This window comes from Manis pentadactyla, chromosome 7 (assembly GCF_030020395.1).
Source record: "Manis pentadactyla isolate mManPen7 chromosome 7, mManPen7.hap1, whole genome shotgun sequence".
NCBI classification, from domain to species: Eukaryota; Metazoa; Chordata; class Mammalia; order Pholidota; family Manidae; genus Manis; species Manis pentadactyla.
The window spans coordinates 25,068,526-25,091,161 of record NC_080025.1 but is presented as its reverse complement, the minus strand read 5'-3'; the positions used below and the strand labels follow the sequence as shown (position 1 = coordinate 25,091,161).

The following is a 22,636-nucleotide window of genomic DNA, read 5'->3' as shown; positions in this document are numbered from 1 at the left end:
TGTCTTTTCCTCAGTGTATATTCATGGCTCCTTTATCACATATTAATTGACCATATATGCCTGGGTTTATATCTGGGCTCTCTATTTTATTCCATTGATCTATGAGTCTGTTCTTGTGCCATTACCAAATTGTTTTGATTATTGCAGCTTTGTAATAGTGCTTGAGGTTAGGGAGCATAATCCCCCAGCTTTATTCTTCCTTCTCAGGATTACTTTGGCTATTCAGAGTCTTTTGTGTTTCCATATTAAGTTTAGAACTATTTGTTCCAGTTTGTTGAAGAATGCTGTTGGTATTTTGATAGGGATTGCATTGAATCTGTAAACTGCTTTAGACAGGATGGCCATTTTGACAATATTAATTCTTCCTATCCATGAGCAAGGGATGTGTTTCCATTTATTGGTGTCTTCTTTTAATTTTTCACATGAGTGTCTTGTAGTTTTTAGGACATAGGCCTTTCACCTCTTTGGTTAAGTTTATTCCTAGGTATTTTATTCTTTTTGATACAATTGTGAATGGAATTGTTTTCCTGATTTCTCTTTCCGCTAGTTCATCTTTAGTATATAGGAATGCAACAGATTTCTGTGTGTTGATTTTGTCTCCTGCAACTTTGCTGAATACAGTTATTAGTTCTAGTAGTTTTGGAGTGGATTCTTTAGGTTTTTTTATGTACAGTATCATGTCATCTGCAGACAGTGACAGTTTAACTTCTTCCTTACTGATCTGGTTGCCTTTGATTTCTTTGTTTTGTCTGATTGCTATGGCTAGGACCTCCAATATTATGTTGAATAAAAGTGGGGAGAGTGGGCATCCTTGTCTTGTTCCCAGTCTTAGAGGAAAAGCTTTCAGCTTTTCACTGTTAAGTATGATGTTGGCTTTGGGTGTGTTGAATACAGCCTTTATTATGTTGTACTTGCCCTCTATACCCATTTTGTTGAGAGTTTTTATCATGAATGGATGTTGAATTTTGTCAAATGCTTTTTCAGCATTTCTTGAGATAATCATGTGATGCTTGTCCTTTTTCTTGATGTGGTGTATGATGCTGATTGATTTTCAAATACTGTACTATCCTTGCATGCCTGGAATAAATGCCACTTGATCATAATGGATGATCTTTTTGATGTACAGTTGAATTCAGTTTGCTAAAATTTTGTTGAGTGTTTTTACATCTATGTTCATCAGGGATATTGGTCTGTCATTTTCTTTTTTGGGGTCTTTGTCTGGTTTTGGTATTAGAGTGATGCTGGCCTCATAGAATGAGTTTGGAAGTATTCCATCCTCTTCTACTTTTTGGAAAACTTTAAGGAGGGTGGGTATTAGATCTTCACTAAAGCTTTGATAAAATTCAGTGGTGAAGCCATCTGGTCCAGGTTGTTTTATTCTTAGGAAGTTTTTTGATTACCAGTTCAATTTCATTGCTGGTAATTAGTCTGTTCAGATTTTCCATTTCTTCCTGGGTCAGTCTTGAAAAATTGTATTTTTCCTGAAAGTTGTCCATTTCTTTTAGGTTATCCAATTTTTTAGCATGTAATTTTTCATAGTATTCTCGCGTAATTCTTTTTATTTCAGTGGTGTCCATAGTGATTTTTCCTTTCTCATTTTTCAGTCTGTTTATATGTGTAACTGTTTTTTGTTGATAAATCTGGCTAAGGAGTTATCTGTTTTGCTTATTTTCTCAAAGAACCAGCTCCTGGTTTCATTGATTCTATCATTTTTGTTCTTGTATATCATTCTTATTATATTCTTATAATATTTTATTTTTCTCAATTTTATTTTTTTCTGCTCTGATCTTTATTATGTCCCTCCTCCTAGTGACTTTGGGCCTCATTTGTCCTTCTTTTTCTAGTTTCATTAATGTGAGTTTAGACTGTTCATTTGGGATTGTTCTTCCTTCTTGAAGTAAGCTTGTATTGCCCTATACTTTCCTCTTAGAATGGCCTTTGCTGCATCCCACAGATTTTTGGGGTGTTGAGTTGTTGTTTTCATTTGTCTCCATATGTTGACTGATCTCTGTTTTTATTTGGCCATTGTTCCATTGATTATTTAGGAGCGTGTTGTTAAACTTCTATGTGTTTATGAGCTTTTTTGGTGTTTTTTTTACATAATTTATTTCTAGTTTCATACCTTTGTGGTCTGAGAAGCTGGTTGGTACAATTTCAGTCCTTCTGAATTTACCGACGCTCCTTTTGTGGCCTAGTATGTGATCTATTCTTGAAAATATTCTTGTGCACTTGAGACAAATGTGTATCCTGCTTCTTTAGGGTGGAGTGTCCCGTACATGTCTGTTAGGTCCAGCTGTTCTATTGCATTTTTCAGTGCCTCTGTCTCCTTCTTTATTTTCTGTCTAGTTGATCTGTCCTTTTCAGTGAGTCATCCATTGAAGTCTCCTAAATGAATGCATTGCATTCTGTTTCTCCCTTTAATTCTGTTAGTATTTGTTTCACATATGTAGGTGCTCCTGTGTTGGGTGCATACATATTTATAATGGTTATATCCTCTTGTTGGACTAACCCCTTCATCATTATGTAATGTCCTTCTTTGTGTCTTGTTACTTTCTTTGTTTTGAAGTCTATTTTGTATGATACAAGTACTGCAACTCCTGCTCTTTTCTCCCTATTTTTTGCCTGAAATATTTTTTTCTATCCCTTCACTTTTATTCTGTGTATGTCTTTGTGTTTGAAGTGAGTCTCTTGTAGGTGTGTCTTGTTTTTTATCCGTTCTGTAACTGGATGTCTTTTGATTGGAGCATTCAGGCTATTTACATTCAGGGTGGTTATTGATAGATATGTACCTACTGCCATTGCAGGCTTTAGGTTCTTGATTATCAAAGTTTGAAAGGCAACTTCTTTACTATCTAAAAGCCTGTCTTAACTCATTTAGTATGCTATTTCAAAGACAATCTAAGGGTTCTTTTTTTCTCTCCCTTTTTCTTCCTCCTCCCATCTATATATATATATCAGGTATCATATTGTGTACTCTTTGTGTATCCATTTACTGATTTTTGTGGGTAGTTTATTTAATTTTGCATTTAAATATTATTTAATTGGTCTTCCTTTACTGTGGTTTTATTTTCTCTGGTGAAAGCTATTCAGCCTTAGGAGCACTTCCATCTAGAGCATTCCCTTTACAATATACTGTAGAGATGATTTGTCAGAAGTAAATTCCTTCAACTTTTGCTTATTTGGAAATTGTTTAATCCCTGCTTCAAATTTAAATGATAATCTTGCTGGGTATAATATTCTTGTTTAGAGGCCCTCTGTTTCATCTCATTAAATTTATCATGCCACTCCCTTCTTGCCTGTAAGGATTCTGCTGAGAAGTCTGCTCATAGCCTGATGGGTTTCCCTTTGTATGTGATCTTTTTCTTTCTCTGGCTGCTTTCAGTACCCTCTTCTTGTCTTTGATCTTTGCCATTTTAATTATTATATGTCTTGGTGTTATATTCCTAATTTCCCCATGTGTTGGGAGATCTCTACACTTCCATGGCCTGAGATTCTATTTCCTTCCCCAGATTGGGGAATTTTTCAGCAGTTAATTTCCTCAAAGTCACTTTCTATCCCTTTTTCTCTCTCTCCTTCTTCTGGTACCCCTATTATGCGAATATTTTTCCAATTGGATTGGTCACACAGTTCTCTTAATATTCTTTCATTCCTAGAGATCTTTTTCTCTCTCTGTGCCTCAGCTTCTTTGTATTCCTTTTCTCTAATTTCTATTTCCTTTACTGTCTCCTCTACCTTATCTAATCTGCTTTTAAATCCCTCCATTGTATGTTTCATTTCAGATACTATATTTTTCAGTTTCTATCTCTGTTGCATTCCTTCCTGAGATCTTGAATATTTTTCTGTAGCTCTGTGAACATGTTGATGATTTTTATTTTGAAATCGTTATCAGGAAGATTGGTGATTTCAGTTTCACTTGGACCTCTTTCTGATGTTTGAGGGATTTTGGTTTGTACAAGATTCTTTTGCTGTTTCATATTTCTAATGATTCCTGTGGATTAATAACTTTGTGTAGGTGGTGCCCTCTAGTGCCCAGAATCTCTACTCTCTGGAGGTGCCCAGCACCTGGAGCAATGGTGAGTGGTACAAGCAAGTGGCACCAGTGCCTGCAGTGATGAAAGCACTCTTTCCTGCTTCCAGGCTGCAGTGCCTGCCTCCATTGCCACAGCCAGTGGGCAGAGTTTGCAAGGAAGAGCCTCTGTGCTATGCCTCTGGAACTGCCCCAGGTGGGGCTGCCCTCCAGCTGGCCTGGTCCAATGTTGGGGACAGCAGGTGAGCTGACCAGTGCCTACCAGGAGGAAGTATCAGCAGGCTACATATCACAGTGGGGGCTCTGGTGCTGCATTGCCATCCAGGGAGATGGTGTGCCTGAATCTCCTAAAGTTCCTAACTTGCTAGGTTGAGTGTGCTGGGATGATTTTGTCCACCTGTACTTTCTCCTGAGCAGGGAGGTCTATGTTAACTTTGCCCATTTATTAGCCCTCTTGCTATTGTGAAGTCTTTCAAAATGTCCTCCTTTCTTTTGTCCAGGAGCACCAAGTTGTGGGTACCTGTTCTCCAGAAGTGCCTGGTATCTCAGTCTCTCTGAATATTCTACCTGTCTTTGTTTTCCAACCCCACTAATCTCCAGAGCACCATCTAATGTGGGTTTGTGCTCTTGGAGCAGATCTCCAGGGGTGGGTGTTTTGCAGTCCTCGGCTTCTACTCCCTCCCTGCTCCGTTTCTCTTCCTCCCACTTTTGAGCTGTGGTGCGGAGGAGGGCTTTGGTCCTGCTGGAATGCGGCTTTGCTTCTTTACCTTTTTGTGTGAAGTCTTCTCTTTTCCCCAAGTGTAGGCAGTCTGTCACAGCCTTTAGGTTCCTCTTTCAGGATTAGTTTTATTTGCTGTATTTTAGGTTTATATGTGATTTTGGGAGGCAGTTTCTGCCTCACTTCTCATGCCACCATCTTTTTCTGCCCTCCTCTGATGTTATTTTATTTTATTTATTTTTTGCTAGAAAACTCTATAAAGAAATTTTACTGGAAATCAAACTCTTAGGGCAAAGGTCATGACATTTTCTTGCCTGGCTTCAGAATGAAATAGTCTTTAATTCTGTGTTTTCTATTTATACTGGTTTAGCATATTTCACTTTCAAATGTATTTGGGTGTATTTTTTTTTATTCTAACCCAAATAGAGCTTTAATCATACATATTTAGTAGAGATGGTACTTCAGTGACTGTATAGGTATGGAAGTCAAATCTACCACACACGTAGCAGGGAACAGGACACTGCTCTCCTTGGATCCCAGGAGGCAGAACCGTACTGCCTGCCCATTTTTTTTTTGAGAGGGCATCTCTCATATTTATTGATCATATGGTTGTTAACAATAAAATTCTGTATAAGGGACTCAATGCACAATCATTAATCAACCCCAAGCCTAATTCTCAACAGTCTCCAATCTTCTGAAGCATAATGAATAAGTTCTTACATGGTGAACAAGTTCTTACATAGTGAATAAGTTCTTACATGGTGAACAGTGCAAGGGCAGTCATCACAGAAACTTTCGGTTTTGATCACGCATCATGAACTATAAACAGTTCCTCTGATGTTATTTTTATTAGTGGTGTATGTATACAATGATATAAAATTTTGATTAATTTACAGTTTCTTTGAGATCTCTGTGAAAGTTCAGTACTAAGTGTCTTATAGTCTATTTAATATTAAGTTGTCACAATTAAGAATCAATAAACAGTTGATTCTGTGTTTGCTAAGAACTGTACAGGTATTAAACTATACCAATAATTAAGAAGACAAAATTTCTGCCTTAAGCAACTTGCAATTTAGTGAATTATCTCTGTCATATTTATATGCACCCTAAATTTATGAGTAAACATTGAAAAACATAGGAATAGAAGAGATCCACATTTTAAATGAGCTTGATTCTGAATTTATGATGGTCCATTAATTTATAATGGAAAGGCAGAGGAAGTAGAAATTTGAAGAGTTGTTGATATACATTTGGGAACTTACATAAATGGGTACAGGATTTCTCCATGCCATTATTTCAGTTTTGTTTCACCTAAGCAGTAGCCTCATGCATCTATACAAACATTTTTTTTCTGCATGAAAAATTTGCATGCAATTGCACCCAAGTGCTCAAAACTTTCTCTTAAGTAGAGTAATGCATATAAAAATAAAATCACTCTATTCTTTTTCTTTTGTTATTGTGGTAGGAATAGTTAACAAGGATCCTTGTAACAAAATTTTAAATATAAAATACAATATTGTTAAGTGTAAGCATTATGTTGTACAGCAGATCTCTAGAATTTATTCATCTTGCATATAATTGAAATTTTATACCCATTGAACTACACTCCATTTCCTACTCCTCCAAGCCCCTGGTAACTACCATTCTTCTCTCTACATCTATGGATTTGACTATTTTAGATACCTCATGTAAGTGAGATCACGCAGTGTTTGTATTTCTGAGCTGGTCTTATTTCACTGAGCATGTCTTCAGGTTTCATCCATGTGGTTGCATATGGCAGGACATCCTTTTCTTTAACACTAATAATAATATTCCATTGCATGTGTGTAGTACATTTTCCTTATCCATTTGTCTGTCAATGTACCTTTAGGTTGTGTCCATATTTTTGCTACTGAGGTAGTGCTGCAGTGAACATGGGAGGGTAGGTAGGTATTGCTTCAAGATCCTGATTTCAATTATTTTGGATATATTCCTAGAAGTGGGATTGCTGGATCATATGGTAGTTCTATTTTTAATTTTTGAGGATCCAACCTACTCTTTTCCACAATGGCTGTTCCAAATTACATTCCCACCAACAGAGTACCAGAGTTCCAATTTCTCCACATCCTCACCAAATTGCCAAAATTACCTTTTTTTCTCTTATGATAACAGCCTTCTTAACAGATGTGAGGTGATATACCTCATTGTGGTTTTGATTTGCATTTTTCTGATGGTTAGTGATGTTGCACACTTTTTCGTAACCTCTTGGCCATTTATATGTATTCTTTGGAAAATTGTCTATTCAAATCCTTTGCCCACTTTCTAATTGGGTCTTTTGCTTTTTGCTTTTGAGTAGTAGTACTTAACTTTGTTTTAATAAGGACATGTATAGCAGTGAATGAAATTATGTAGCCTCCTCAAGAATGATTTTGGCCTCAAGCACTTGTTATGAATATTTATTGTTACCTAATAAATATAACATGCCGAAATTCTGTAATACAGAAAGAACTGTGGTTTGGGGCATATACTGCAATAACATTCTCTGGTTTCATCTTTAGGAAATTCAGTGGTGTGAAAACTTTTAGCAGTTGCAGTTTGAGTGACTTTGAAATTTTCATTTCTAATATGGGTGGTAAATGTCTTCAGAATAAGCCACAAATGCAAAGGCCTCCAGCATCAATCTGCGGCAACCGCAAAGTGGAAGGAAATGAAACATGTGACTGTGGTACTGAGGAAGTAAGTCTCCTAAGTAGGAAAACTGATTAATAGATTTATTATTTTAGTTCACTTCTTTGTCATAAATGTCAAATATGACTGAGTACCATGGAGAGTGTTGGCAGTAAGTGAAATCAAGTTTGAAATACGTATAGTAATATACTGTCTAGGTTTTGCAGGTTGAAGTGTTTTGAACAAATATAAAATATTCTAAAAAAAAAAGTTATTGCTGATGGGAAAAACGGGGGAATCTATAATGAGCTTTCAGGTTCCAAACTAAATATATAAGAAATTTCCAAACCTGTGCTTAGCCTTTGACATTTTATTAATGTCTTATTGAATATTAATGTGTCAGCAGACCATCAGATATCTTTTAGGGTATTTGGTGGACTACCCTAAATCGCAATGGTGTTAGTAGTGAAAGGGTATCTAGCCTGCGACCCTCCTTACCCAGAATGACTCAGGAGATACAGGCCCCCGCAAGAGATTTTATTATCTGAAAGAGAAAGTGGCTGCCCCTAGAGAGAGAGAGGGAGAGAGCAGCCACGTGGTGCAGAGCGTTGTGCCTTTTGTAGGGGCAGAGTGGAAAAGTACCGCTTGGCCTGTTGCCTTGGGGGTGGGTCGGAATGTTTAGAAATAAGGTGAGGCAAGTCCAAGCATGACTTTCACCAGCTTATGTGCTTGGGACCATAGGGTAAATGGAGGAAAAATTACTATATTCTTATAAGTAGTATGGGGAGGGAAGGCTATGTTAATATTATAGTCTGACTATATAATATTATAGGGTGACTTTGATTATTCACTTGGTAGGGAAGCCTTGAAAATGTAATGAATGCAGAATATCCAGGATATAATGCTTCTGGAAAATTCAGTATTTGCAGCAATACTGCAGATACCATAAATTTCCATAAATAGAAGAAAAATGAAATGATATTAGGGTTTGATACATATATGAGTTTGAATGTACTTGTACCCATATCACATTGTTTTAATTACTTTGTCTTTGGATTATGTTTTAACGTTTGGGAGAACAAGTGTTTCTCTTTACTCCTCATTTATTTATTAATCAGTTTCACTGAAACTGTATAAATACATTTTCATAATCTGCATACAATAAAATGCACCCATCTCAAGTGTACATGCTGACAAGTTTTGACAAATGTATTCAAGTGTTGGTACAATTAGGATATAGGTTCTTTCAATTACCCCCAGAAGTTTATTCATGCTCCCTGCAGTCATTCCCACCTCTATTTGTCTCTAGACAATTTCTGATTGTCAGTTTTGCTGATCTAGAAAGTCATATGAATGAAATGCTATGACATGTAATATTTGTGTCTGGCTTCCTCCTTTCAATACCTTGTTTTCAATATTCATCAACATTGTTTTATGTCACAATGGTTTCTTCCTTTTTCATTTTGAGTGACATTTCATTGTTTGGATATACCACACTCTGTTTTTCCATTCACTTGCTAATGGACATTTGAATTGTTAACAGTATTAGGCCATTATTCCAAATCCCCAAAATTAGAATTGTTGGGTCATATGATAAGTGTGTTTTTATGAGAAACAGGCCATTTGTATTTCCATATGAATTGGAGAAGCAGCATGTGAATGTAGAGACTTTGACTGGAATTTTGTTGTATCCATACATTAATTTGGAAGCAATTACTTTCTTACCAAAATTGAGTCTGCCAACCTATGAATGTGGTATAGTGTGTCTCTCCACTTATTTAAGTCTTCTTTAATTTATTTAGTTCTATAGTTTACTTGTTTTGATAACATTCTTTTAAAGTTGTAACAGTTTTCCTTTGCTAGTATAAAAAATACAATTGACTTTTTGAATTCACTTTGGATCTAGTGTTAATTAGAAGTGCTGAGATTGGTCTCCTTTGCTTTGTTCTTACCTTTAGGGAGAAAGTTTTCTGACTTCCACCATTAAAGATGTTAAATATAAGCCCTTTTTTTAAAAAAACAGATGCCCTTTATATGTTCTCTTCTACTTCTAGTTACCTGAGAGGTTTAAATGAAGGATTAGTGTTGAATTTTGTCAGATGTTTCATTTCTGTGACTATTGAGCTGATCACATGAGTTTACTCCTTTTTTTTCTTGTAATGTAGTGCATTCATTGGTTTGTTTTTGAATGCTAACCCAACTGTGCATTCCTGAGATTAGACTCAGTGTAGGTTGTTAGGTTATCTACCTATCTAGATATAATTAACTAATACTTCATTCAGGATTACGGCACTTATTTTCACAGAGTGATTGAGGTCTATAGTTCTTTTCTTTATTTTGCAGTAATTTCTGGTTTTGGTAAAAGTGTAATTCTGGACTCAAAATGAGTTGGAAAGTGCTCCTGTACTCCCTACATTCTGAAAGAATTTGAGATTGGTACTATTCCTATTTTAAAATTTTTAAACCTTTGTGGCAGAGCACTTAACATGAGATCTACCATCTTAAATCTACCCTCCTACAAATTTTAATTTTGCACTTTATATTTAAGATTATGACCCATTTTGAGTTTTTTTTTTTTAGTGAAAGATATAGGGTCATTGTCTTAGAATTATTATTTCCTATGTGGATGTCAATTATTCCAGTACCATTTTTTGAAAACACTGTCCACTCTATTGAATTGCATTTGCTCCATTGTCAAAGATTTTATTATCTCTGTGTAGGTCTGTTTCTGGGGTCTCTGTTTTGTTTCAGTGATCTCTTTATTTTTTGAATACTATATTGTCATTATCATAGTTTATAGTAAATTTTGAAGTTGAATATTGTCAGTGCTTCAAGTTTTCTCCTCCTTCTCCCCCTCCTGTCTTCCCTCTTCCTTTGCCTTTGCCCCTCCTTTTCCTTCTTGTTTAGTATAAATTATGTTGACTATTCTGAGTCTTTTGCCTCTCCATATAAATTTTAGAATCAATTTATCAGTATCCACAAAATAACTTGCTGTAATTTTGACTGGAGTGTCATTGAATCTCTAGATCAGGTTGGGGAGAATTAACGTGTTAGTAATATTGATGGATATTAACATGGCTTATCTCTTCTTCATTTATTCATACCTTCTTTGATTTCTTTCATCAGAGTTTTGTAGTTTTTCTTATGTAAATCCTGTAAAATTTTGTTAGAACTATTCACTGTTTCATTGCTAATGTAAATGGTATTGTGCTTTAAATTTCAGGTTCCCACTTTTCATTGTTTGTATACAGGAAGACAGTTGACTCTTGTATATTAAATTTGTATCCAGCAACCTTGCTATAATCATTCATTAGTCACAGGAGGTTTTTTTGTTTTTGTTGGGTCAATTATTTGGGATTTTCTTTACATACACAATACGTGGGCAAAAAGTTTTATTTCTTCCTTTCTAAGTTATATATATATATATATATATATTATATATATATATATATATATATATAAATTTTTTATATTGAGGCTCATAAATAAAATGCACAAATTTTAGTTTACAGTTTGATGAATTTTGACAGTTTATACACTCATGTAACCATCACCCAGATCAAGACATTAAACATTCTCACTCTTTTTCCCTCCTTCACCCATTTTACCCATTTCTCCACCCCTTCCCCCTCTCACAACCATCCATCTATACTCTGTGTTTTATGAGTCTGTTTCAGTTTTGTTTATTCTTTTGTTTTCATTTTTAGATTCCATACATAAGTGAAATCATATGGTATTTATTGTCCTCTCTTTAACTTATTTGATTTAGCATAATATCCTCTAGGTCCATTTATGTTGTTGCAAATGGCAAGATTTCACTCTTTTTTTATGGCCGAATAATAGTCTTTTGCATATATGTACTGCATGTTCTTTATCCATTCATATATTGATGGACATTTAGGTTGTTTTCATATTTTGGCTATTGTAAATAATATGATAAACATAGGTGTGCACATATCTTTTCAAACTATTGATTTTGTTTTCTGCAGGTTAATTCCCAGAAGTGGAATTGCTGGGTCTATTCATAGTATCCTATTTTAAGTTTTTTTGAGAACATCCATACTGCTTTCCATAGTGGCTGCACCAATTTGCAATACTACCAGCAGTGTTCAAGGGTTCCCTTTTCTCTACATCCTTGCCAACACTTGTTATTTCTTGTCTTTGGGATAGTAGCCATCCTGACTTGTGTGAGTAAATAATTTACTGTGGTTTTGATTTGCATTTCCCTGATGATTAGTGATATGGAGCATCTCTTCATGTGTTTGATGGCTATCTGTATGTCTTCTTTGCAAAAATATCTATTAATGTCCTCTGTCCAGTTTTTAATTGGATTGTTTGTTTAGTCTTATGCGAATTCTTTGTATGTTTTGGTTAGCCCCGTATTGGATATATCATTTGCAAATATATTCTCCCCTATGGTAGGTTGCCTTTTTGTTTTATTGATGGTTCCCTTTGCTGTACAAAAGCTTTTTAGTTTGATGTAGTCCCACCTATTTATTTTTACTTTTGTTTCCCTTCCCTGGTTAGACATAACCAGAAAATACACATGCTGATGTTTAAGAGTTTACTGCTTATGTTTTCTTTTAGGGGTTTTTGGTTTTATATCTTATATTTAAATATTTAATCCATTTACTTGTGAATGGTGTAAGATAGTGATCCAGTTTCAGCCTTTTGCATGTAGCTGTTCAGTTTTCCCAATACCATGAAGAGACTTTTTCCCCCCATTGCATATTCTTTCCCCTTTTATCATTTTTTACTGACCATATATTTTGGATTTATTTCCAGGCTCTCTGTTCTGCCCCACTGATATGTGTATCTGTTTCTGTGCCAGTACCATACTATTTTAATTACTGTGGCCTTGTAATAAAGTGTGAGATCAGAGAGTGTGATATTCCCTGCCTTGTTCTTCTTTCTCAAGACTCCTTGGGCTATTCAGGATTTTTTAGAATTTTTAAAGAATTCTATACAAATTTTAAAATTATTTTCTCTAGTTCATTGAAAAATGCCATTGGTATTTTGGTAAGGATTGAATTAAATGTGTAAATTACTTTGGGCAATATGACCATTTTGACAATTAATTCTTCGTATTTATGAACATGTAATATCTTTCCATTAATTGTGTCTTCCTTAATTTCTTTCATCAATGTCTTTTATAATTTTTAGATACCACTTTCAACCTGTATATTTTAAATGTCATTTTCTTGTCTTATTGCATTTTCTAGGATTTCTAGTAAGATGTTGAAAGGAATGGTATAGGGGTAAAGCTTAGTTTCTCACCATAAGTCTGATTTTAGCCATAGCATTTTTTAAGATGTGTTATTAAATTGAAGAAGTTCTCCCCTATTCTTAGTTTGTTAATAGTTTGTGTAACAAGTAAGTGTTGGAGTTTGTCAAATGTATTTTCTACATCAATTGTTATGGTCATATGTTTTTTCTTTGATGCACTATATTATGTTTAGATGATGAAGCAGCCTTGAATATGTGTGATAAATCCCACATGATTGTGGTGTATAATTATTTTTATACATTCTTGGATTTGATTTTATAATTTTTGTTGAAGTTTTTTTGCATCTATGTTTATGTGAGATTTTGGTCTATGATTTTCCTTTCTTATAAATTCTTTGCTTAGCTATATTAGTAAGGTAATATGGGCCTTATATAATGAATTACAAAGCGTCAAACATCCATACTTGGAGAGTAAACTGTCAATGATTCCATGGGGTGGAGGAAGTGGTAGCTGCATGTCTAGTGTGTCTCCTGGATTCTGTCCTATATGCTTCTCTTGGCTGATTTTAATTTTTATCCTTTCCATATAATAAGGCATAACTATGGGTATAACAGCTTTCAGTGAGTTCTGTGAGTCCTTCTAGTAAATTATCAAACCTGAGAGTGGTTTTGGGAATCCACTGAACTTGTGATTGGTATAAGAAGTGCGGACCATCTTGGAGACTGTTCTAACTTTTGCCTGACTTTATTGAGGTATGATTGTCAAATAAAACTTGTATTTATTTGAGGTATGCAACATTATATCTGTCTATCTATATCTATCTATCTATCTATCTATCTATCTATCTATCTATCTATCTATCTATCTATCTATTATCTATCTATCTATCAATCTATCATCTATCTATATACAGTGAAATGATTACCACAATTAAACTAATTAACTTGTCTATCACTTCACACAGTTATCATTTTTTTATGTCTGGTAAGGACATTTCATTGTTTGTATCTGGTGAGGACACACTTCTTAGCAAATTTCAAGTATGCAGTGCAGTTTTGTTAACTGTTGTCATCATGCTGTATATTAGATCCTGAGAACTAATTCATCTTATAAATGAAAGTTTGTACCCTTTGATCAGTATCTCTCCTCTTCTCCTACCTTCCAGGCACAGGTATCTGCCATTCTACTATCTGATACGATTCTTCAATTTCCAGAAAAACTTGTTTCAGATATTACCCAGTTTTGTATTTGGATAAAAGTGGAGTACCAGTTACTCTGTTTTAACATTAAGTAAAAGCCTTACTTTAGTATTTTAATTGTTAGAATGCAGTAACTATAAATGTTGAATCATTCGAATTCTTCCTGAAAACTCAAAAAAATAAGTTCAGAAAATATAGCTCCTACCAGTTTATATTGTTGTTATGGTGTATTTTTACTTGTGCATTACACTCATTCACAGCAATGTGGACCTGATAGCTGTTGTAATCCTAGAACTTGTGAGCTAAAACCAGGAGCACAGTGTGATACAGGATCATGCTGCAAGAATTGTCAAGTAAGATTTCAGTTTATTAATATCTTCCAACCATATAATGGGTAATGTTTGGAAAAGTTTAGAACACTTAGACCGATAGCTGTAAGGCAAGACAAATGAATGTTCAAATGAAGAAATCAATGTAAAAATAAGTAAATGTTCAAATAAAGAAAAGGATACTAACTTCAGAATCTCTTCTGAGTTTCTGAACGTTAGTTGGATGTTGAAGCCTCCTTCTACTGCCATTATTCTCCCTAATTTGATGCTGTTGTTTTTAAGCCTTGGTTGAGAGATATTATAGAATTCTTCAATATAGGATTTATCCATTAAAAGGAACACTTTTTCACTTTATCCAATATTTTATTTTTATAAATAAGAATGTAGTTAGTGGTTATGATAGGTATCTGTAGGTATGTAATAGAAAGATATAGCAGTTTCCCATAAATATAGAAATAACAAAACTCACTAGAAGTAACACTTTGAAAATTCTACATGTTAGCACAAAATGTAAACTATGGATTTATTATTCAAAGGTCATTTGACTTAAAAATCTCAGATAAGTTTATATGATAAAGTTGTTGACTCCTGTTTCCTGTTTTCTTTTTCATGTTCTTTGATTATCATAACATATTCATCATATAAGATCCCTTTACTGAATACCTACTATGCATTCTGTGTTCTTGACTGTTATTTTTTATGTTATTTTTTACCTAGAGTCTTATCATGTTGTTCCATTCTTACCTCTGTGATCTTTATAGTGTTAACTGGAATTCACCAATTAAGAAGTATGAGATAGATACCCATTTAAGATTCTTTACATAAATATTCAGAATTCTACCTACTGAAGTGTTAATTAACTATAAGATAATTCAAGAGAGAGATACATTTCGGTTCCTTCCTCTCCAAGGACTTCTGTAGTTGAACCACCTCTTAATCACCCATCATTTTCTCTCTGTTCATTCTCAGTTAATTATGTTTCACATTTTTCGTGGAATTAAAATATTCCATACTTACAACGTATGGCTTGCATGTGTATTTTATTTGGAAATTGTCTAAATTACACAATTTCCACCCAAAAGGAGTAATTACTTCAAGCTTAAAGTGATGTTTCCTCCTTTGATCTGGACACACGCAAAATTACTTTGGTTTTTAACATTGCATTTGTGTTATACTCTTTCTTGTACACATGTCATCTTCTGTTTTATTTAATAACATTCACTGTTTTTTGATATGATTATCATAATTATTTATATAAAGGTACTAATAGACATTAATGAATAATCAACCATAAATGGAATTAGCACAATTATAAAATAGGTATTAATAAATACAACAGTCATATATAATGTTTTATTTTTTATTTTAATTTTTATTAGATTGAAAGAGCAGGTGTTGAATGCAGGCCCATAAAGCATGTTGAATGTGATGTTCCTGAGGTTTGTAATGGAACCTCACCACTCTGTCAACCTGACATAACTATACACAATGGACATATATGTAAAAATGAATTTATGTGTTTTGATGGAGACTGTCATGATCTTGATGCACGTTGTGAGGCCACATTTGGAAAAGGTATATTGTTTTGTAACATCTAAATAGTTGTCATCAATATTTTTAATTAACATCACCATGGCAACGGGCAAATATATATACAGAATTTAACTTAAATATATTAAATTATCTCTGTATATATAATTTAAGTTATATGTATTTAAATGCTTTATTCTGTTTAACATGTAGTTTTATTTTTTTTAACTGTAAGGTATAATTGACAAAAACGTTTGTATTTAAAGGGTATGACTTGATATTTTGTCACATATGTATTTCACATTGTGCTTAACATATCAGTTACATACACACACACACACACACACACACACACGCACGCACGCACACACATATGCTCAGAAGTGGGATTGCTGGATCATAAAATGGTCCACTTTTAATAATTTTGAGGAGCCTAAATGCAGTTTTCCGTTATGGCCGTACTAATTTTCATTCCCACCAACCATGTACAAAGGTTCCTTTTTCTCCACATCCTTGCTAACACTTTTTTGCCTTTCTGATAATAGCTGTTCCAAAAGGTGTGACTTAGGGTTTTTATTTGCATCTCCCTGATTAATGATGTTGAGTACCTTTTCAGATATCTGATGGCCAGTTGTATGTCTTTTTTTTGAGAAATGTCTATTCAAGTCCTTTGCTAATTTTATGTCATTATTTGATTTTGATACTGAGTTGTTGAGTTACTTATGTATTTTGGAATTTAACCCCTATCAAATATATGATTTACAAATATTTTCTCCCACTCTACAGGCTTCCTTTCACTCTGTTGATTGTTTCTTTTGTTGAGAAGCTTTTTAGTTGATGCAGTCCCACTCATCTATTTTTGCTTTTATTGCCTGTAGTCTTGTGTAATATACAGAAAATTATAGCCTAGACCAACGTCTAAGAGCTTGTTCCTAATGTTATCTTCTAGTAGTTTTATAGTTTTAGGTCTTGCGTTTAGGACCCCACCACCCCATCAAGTTTTATTAAGATGTAATTGATGTATAACATTTGTAACTTTAAGGTATACAACCTGCTGATTTCATACTGTTACATATTTAAAAAATGATCACCACCATAGTCTTAGCTACCTCTCCATCATGTAACATAATTACCACTTCTTTTTTTTTTTGTGGTAAGAATATTTAAGATCTGTCTTTGTAACTCTCAAGAATATATTATAATATTAAGTATAAATGTCATGATATACATTAGAGTCTTATAACTGCATGATTATATCCTTTGTGAACATCTCTCTTTTATCCCACCTCCCAGCCGGTAGTAACCACCACTCTGCTCTCTATTTCTATGAGCTCAGCTTTTTTAAGATTCCACATATAGGTGATATTTATATATTTTTTCCTTCTCTGACTTATTTCCCTTAGTATAATACCTACAAATTTTGCCCATGTTGCAAACAGAAGGATTTACTTTTTTTGTGACTGTATAATATTCCTTTGTATGTAAGTACCACATTTTTTTGTCTACCCACTCATTTGTTGACAGACACTTAGGTTGTTTCTGTATTTTGCCTATTGTGAATAATGCTGCAATGAACATGGGTGTGTAGAAATCTCTTCAAGATGCTGTTTTCATTTCCTTTGGATATAAAGTAGATTAGAAGCAGGATTGCTGGATCATATGGCACTTCTATTTTTAACTTTTTGAGGAACTTCCCTACTGTTATTCATAGTGTCTTTAACTATTACATATTCCCACCAACAGTGCATTGATCTATGGGTCTGTTATTGTGCCAGTACCATACTGTTTTGAATACCATAGCTTTGCAATATAGCTTGAATTAGGGAGCATAATACTCCCAGCTTTGGTCTTCTTTCTCAGGATTGCTTTGGCTGTTCAGGGTCTTTAGTAGTTCCATATAATTTTAGGATTATTTGCTTTAGTTCATTGAAAATTGCCATTGGCATTTTGAAAGAGATTGCATTTACTATGAATTGCCATTTTGACAATATTAATTCTTCCTGTCCATGAGCATGGGACAGATTTCCATTTATTGGTGTCTTCTTTAATTTCTTTCATCACCGTCTTATAGTTTTCAAAGTACAGGTCTTTCACCTTCTTGGTTAAGTTTATTCCTCTGAATTTTATTCTTTTTGATGCCATTGTAAATTGAATTGTTTTTCTGATTTCTCTTTCTGCTTGTTTGTTCTTAGTATATGGGAACACAACAGATTTCTGTATATTGATTTTGTATCCTGCAACTTTGCTGAATCCATTTATTAGTTCTAATAGTTTTTTGGTGAATCCTTTAGGGTTTCCTGTATATAGTATCATGTCATCTGCAAATAGAGACAGTTTTACTTCTTCCTTACCAATTGAATGCTTTTTATCTCTTTCTTGTCTGATTGCCATGACTAAAATTTTGAGAATTATGTTGAATAAAAGTGGTGAGAGTGGAGAGAGTTTCTCTAAGAACAAGACAAGATGGTTCTCTTGGTTCTGTTCTCTTGGTTCTGTTCTTAGAGAAAAAGCTTTTAGCTTTTTGTCATTGAATATGATGCTAGCTTTCAGTTTGTCGTTATGACCTTTATTATGTTGAAGTATGTTCCCTCTATACCCATTTTGTTGAGAATTTTTATCGTGAATGGATGCTGAATGTTTTTTTCAGCATTTATTATGATGATTATATATGATTTTTATCCTTCCTTTTGTTAATGTAGTATATTGATTTATTGATTTGAAGATATTATCTTAGCATCCCTGGAGTAAATACCCCTTAGTTATGATGAATGATTCTTTTGTGTTTTTTCATTTGTTTCCTGATATTTTGTTGAAGATTTTTATGTCTGTTTCATTAGGGATTTTGATCTGTCATTGTCTTTTTTGTAGTATCTTTGGTTTTCTTATTAGAGTAATGCTAGCCTCATATAATGAGTTTGGAAGTATTCCTTCCACTCATTTTTTTCCAATGCTTTAAGAAGAATGAACTTTAGCTCTTCTTTAAATGTTTGCTAGAATTCATCGGTGAAACTATGTGGTCCTGGATTTTTGTTTCTTGGGAGTTTTTGCATTACCAATTCAATTTTGTTATGGTAATTGATTTTTTTCAGATTTTCTGTTTCTTCCTGTGTCATTTTTGGAAGACTGTATGTTTCTAGGAATTTTTCCAGGTTGTTCAATTTATTAGCATATTTTTCATAGAATTCTTTTTTAATTCTTCAAATCTCTGTGGTGTGAGTTTTAACTTATATATTTTCATTTCTAATTTTGTTTATTTGTGTCCTCTCATTTTTTCTTCATAAGTCTAGGTAAAAATTTGTCTATTTTGTTGATCTCAAAGAACCAGCTCTTGGTTTTATTGATTTTCTATTTTGTTCTTAGTCTCTATTTTATTAATTTCTGCTTTGATCTTTATTATGTCCCTCCTACTAACTTTGGGCTTCATTTGCTTTTTGTCTAGTCACTTTAGTTGTACAGTTAGATTGTTTATTTTAGACTTTTCTTATTTTTTAAGATAGGCTTATAATTCTATAAACTTCCTTCTGATAACTGCTTTTCTGGGTACCACATATTGTGAACTGGTGTGTTTGTGTTTCATTTGTCTTCATGTATTGTTTGATTTCCTCTTTTATCTATTCCTTGATCTTTTGATTATTTAGAAGTATATTGTTCAGCCTCCACATGATTGTGTTTTTTCCTTTTTTTCTTGTACTTGATTTCTGGTTTCATACCATGGTGGCCTGAGAAGCTACTTGATACAATTTCAATCTTCTTAAATCTTTGAGATTGTTTTGTGTCCTACTATGATCTAGTTTGGAGAATATTCCATGTGCCCTTTAGAAAAATGTGTATTTTGTTGCTTTTGGGTATAATGATCTGTATATATCTGCTCAGTCCATCTGCTCTAATGTGTTACTGAATGCCTCTATTTCCTTTTTCATTTTCTGTTTTGATGATCTAGCCATTGATGTAAGTGGGTGTAAAGTCCGCTAATATTATTGTGTTACTGTCAATTTCTTCCTTTATGTCTGTTAGAATTTGGCTTATATATTTAGTTCTCCTATGTTGGGTGCATAGATATTTACAGTTGTTATATTCTCTTGTTGGACTGATCCCTTTATAATTATGTAATGTTCTTCTTTGTCTCTTGTTACTTTGTTTTGAAGTCTATTTTGTCTGACATAAGTATTGCAATTCCAGCTTTTTATTTTTTTTGGCTCTGTGTTCATGGTATGTCTTTCCCCAATCCTTTAGTTTCAGTCTGTATATGTCATTAGTTCTCAAGTTTGTCTCTTGTGAGCAGCAAATGGATGGTTGTGATTTTATCCATTCAGTCATCTTGTGTCTTTTGATTGGAGCATTGAGTCCATTTACATTTAAAGTAATTATTGATGTATGTACTTATTGCCATTTTATTAAATGTTTCCTGGTTGTTTTTGTTCTTCTCTGATCCAGTATTTCTCTCACTCTCTTTTATTGTGTTCTATGACTTTCTTTAGGGTCATAGTTGGATTCCCTTTCTCTTCCTTTTTTGAGAATGTAATATAAGTTTTTGGGTTGTGGTTATCATGGGGTTCTTACAGTACATCCCATGAATATAACAGTCTATATATAAAGGTGATGGCCACTGCATTCTAACAGCACTATATTTATTACTCCCCCTCCTCATTATTTTGTGTATATATCTTCATTTACACCTTTTTATTTAGTGATTCCCTTAAGTATTTTTTAGATGTAGTTGTTTTTGCAACTTTCATCTAATTGACCTACTACCTTTATTATATGTTTGGTGCATCAGTGGAAATTTTTCCATTTCTTAAATTTCTTACTTCTTGTTATGGTGTTTTCCTCTTTTGGAAGTCCTTTTAACTTTTCTTGTAAGGCTGGGTCATTAGTGGTGGACTCTTTCAAATTAGGTTTATCTGTGGAGCTCTTTATCTCTCCTTCAGTTCTGAATGATAACTTTGCTGGGTAGAGTATTCTTGGAGGGTTTTTTTTCCATTTAGCTCTTTAAATATATAATGCCACTTCTTTCTGGCCTGTAGAGTTTCTGCAGAAAAATTAGCTCATAACCTTACAGGGTTTACCTTATACATAATTTGTTGCTTTTATCTGGCAGTTTTAAGATTCTCTTTGTCTTTGATCTTTTACATTTTAATTACGATGTGTCTTGGTGTGGGCCTCTTGGATTCATCTTGCTTTGAGTTCTCTGTGCTTCCTGGATCTGGTAGACTGTTTCCTTTCCCAGTTCAGGAAAATTTTCAGCCATTATCTCTTGAAATAATTTTTCTTCTCCTTTCCCTCTCCCTCCTCCTTTTGGGACTTCTATAATGTGGATGTGATGACATTTGGTGATGCCCCTGATCTCTCTTATCCTATCCTCATTTTTTAAAATTCTTTCTTCTGCTGTTCAGCTTGAGTGCTTTCTATTACTCTATCCTCCAAGTCACTGATCCATTCTTCTGCATTTTCTAGTCTGTTGTACATTCCCTCCAGTGTATTTTTTATTTCATCTATTGAATTCCACATCTCTGATTGGTTCTTTTTTAGACTTTCTATCTCTTTGTTGGAGTCTGCCTTGAGTTTCGTGATTGTTTTCTCAAGTCCACTGAACATATTTGTAACCATTGTTTTAAACTCTTTATGAGATAGATAGGTTAAATGTTTCATTTAGTTTTTTTCTTTCTGTTTTTCCTTCTTGCTCTGTTGTGAAGCATATTCCTCTGTCTCCTCATTTTGTTTGACTTTCTGTGTTTGATTCTATGAATTAGTTGAAAGGGCTCTCTCTCCCAGTCCCAGTCTTGTAGGATTTGCCTTGTGTAGTTTCCCCTGTGTAGGACTACATGTGTCTCATTGTTTTGGCAAGCTGGAGGCTGAGTGATTGTGGGATGGGCTCTTACTGGTGCTGGTGCCTCCTGGGCGTTGTCTTAGAGGCCCGTTGGAGGGGGTTCTGGGTGGACATGTGTGCCTTCTGCACTGGCTGGGGAAAGGTGGGCCAGTGGTGAGTTTGGGGTGTACCTCAGGTAGCTCCTGGATTGTCGGGAGCCAAGTCTCCTGTGCCTCCTCACCTGTAAGCTTATGTGTATTTGGGTTTTCTGGGGAATTCCCACATCAGACACCCACCATGTGCCACTGACATGGCAGCATCAGGCTCCACCGTCCATGTTTCCCTGCAGCTGCTCTGTGCTCTGGACTGCTCTGGGGAAGTCTTGCCTCAGTGCCCACCAGGCCCCATAGGTTTTGCATTCAGGCCTGGTGCACATTCCCCATGTAATTAGAAAAGATAATGAAGAAAAATGGAAATCATAAAAGGTAAACAGGAGAAACCCTCCTGAGCTTAAAAGAAAATGGAAGATTAGATGGGAATTAACAATGATTAAATAAGCATCATCTTAATTAATTCTCTTTACTATCCATTGATGTAGATATCTACTTTTATAGATGAGAGAGGCTTGCAAGATTCATTTTGGAGATGGTAACTATGCTATCAGAATTCTAAGGTGCCCCCCTCAAAAGTATTCTTGTATATGTACCTTAGATAATTCCCTCCCTTTGAGTTGAGGTAGAACCAGTGAATATATGATGGAATATCATTGCTGTGATAAGATTATATATTAAAGATAAAAGAATTTTGAAGATATAATTAGGGTACATAATTCATCAGGTTTGAATTAATCGAAGGGAGATCATTTGAGTGGGAGATCATTACCTAGTCATGTAAACCTTTAAGGGATGAGAGATATCAGAAAAATTCTCTTACTGGCTTGGAAGAAATAAGCTCCCATGTTGTGAGTAGGGTCTGAGGGGAGTTCTCAGAAGTTAACACAACCTCTGACAGATAGTAAGAAAGTGGAGGTACAGCTGCAAAAGGCCTAAATTCTTTCAATAAACAATGAACTTGGAAAAGACCTCCAGCCTCAGATGAGACTGCAGCCCCTGCCAGTAACTTTATTTTAACTTCATCAGACCCTAAGCAGAGAA

The 22,636-nt window shown here is 34.4% G+C and overlaps 1 protein-coding gene across 2 annotated transcripts in view; it reads left to right on the top strand.

Moving 5' to 3' along the window:
- ADAM32 (ADAM metallopeptidase domain 32) overlaps window positions 1-22,636 on the top strand; it is a 131,499-nt gene that overhangs the window by 51,250 nt on the left and 57,613 nt on the right. For both annotated transcript variants that reach the window (XM_036932172.2, XM_057505182.1), the window contains exons 10-12: window positions 7,283-7,460; window positions 14,078-14,170; window positions 15,526-15,721. In XM_036932172.2, the coding sequence (XP_036788067.2) occupies window positions 7,283-7,460; window positions 14,078-14,170; window positions 15,526-15,721 (467 nt within the window). The remainder of the gene's footprint in view (window positions 1-7,282; window positions 7,461-14,077; window positions 14,171-15,525; window positions 15,722-22,636) is intronic.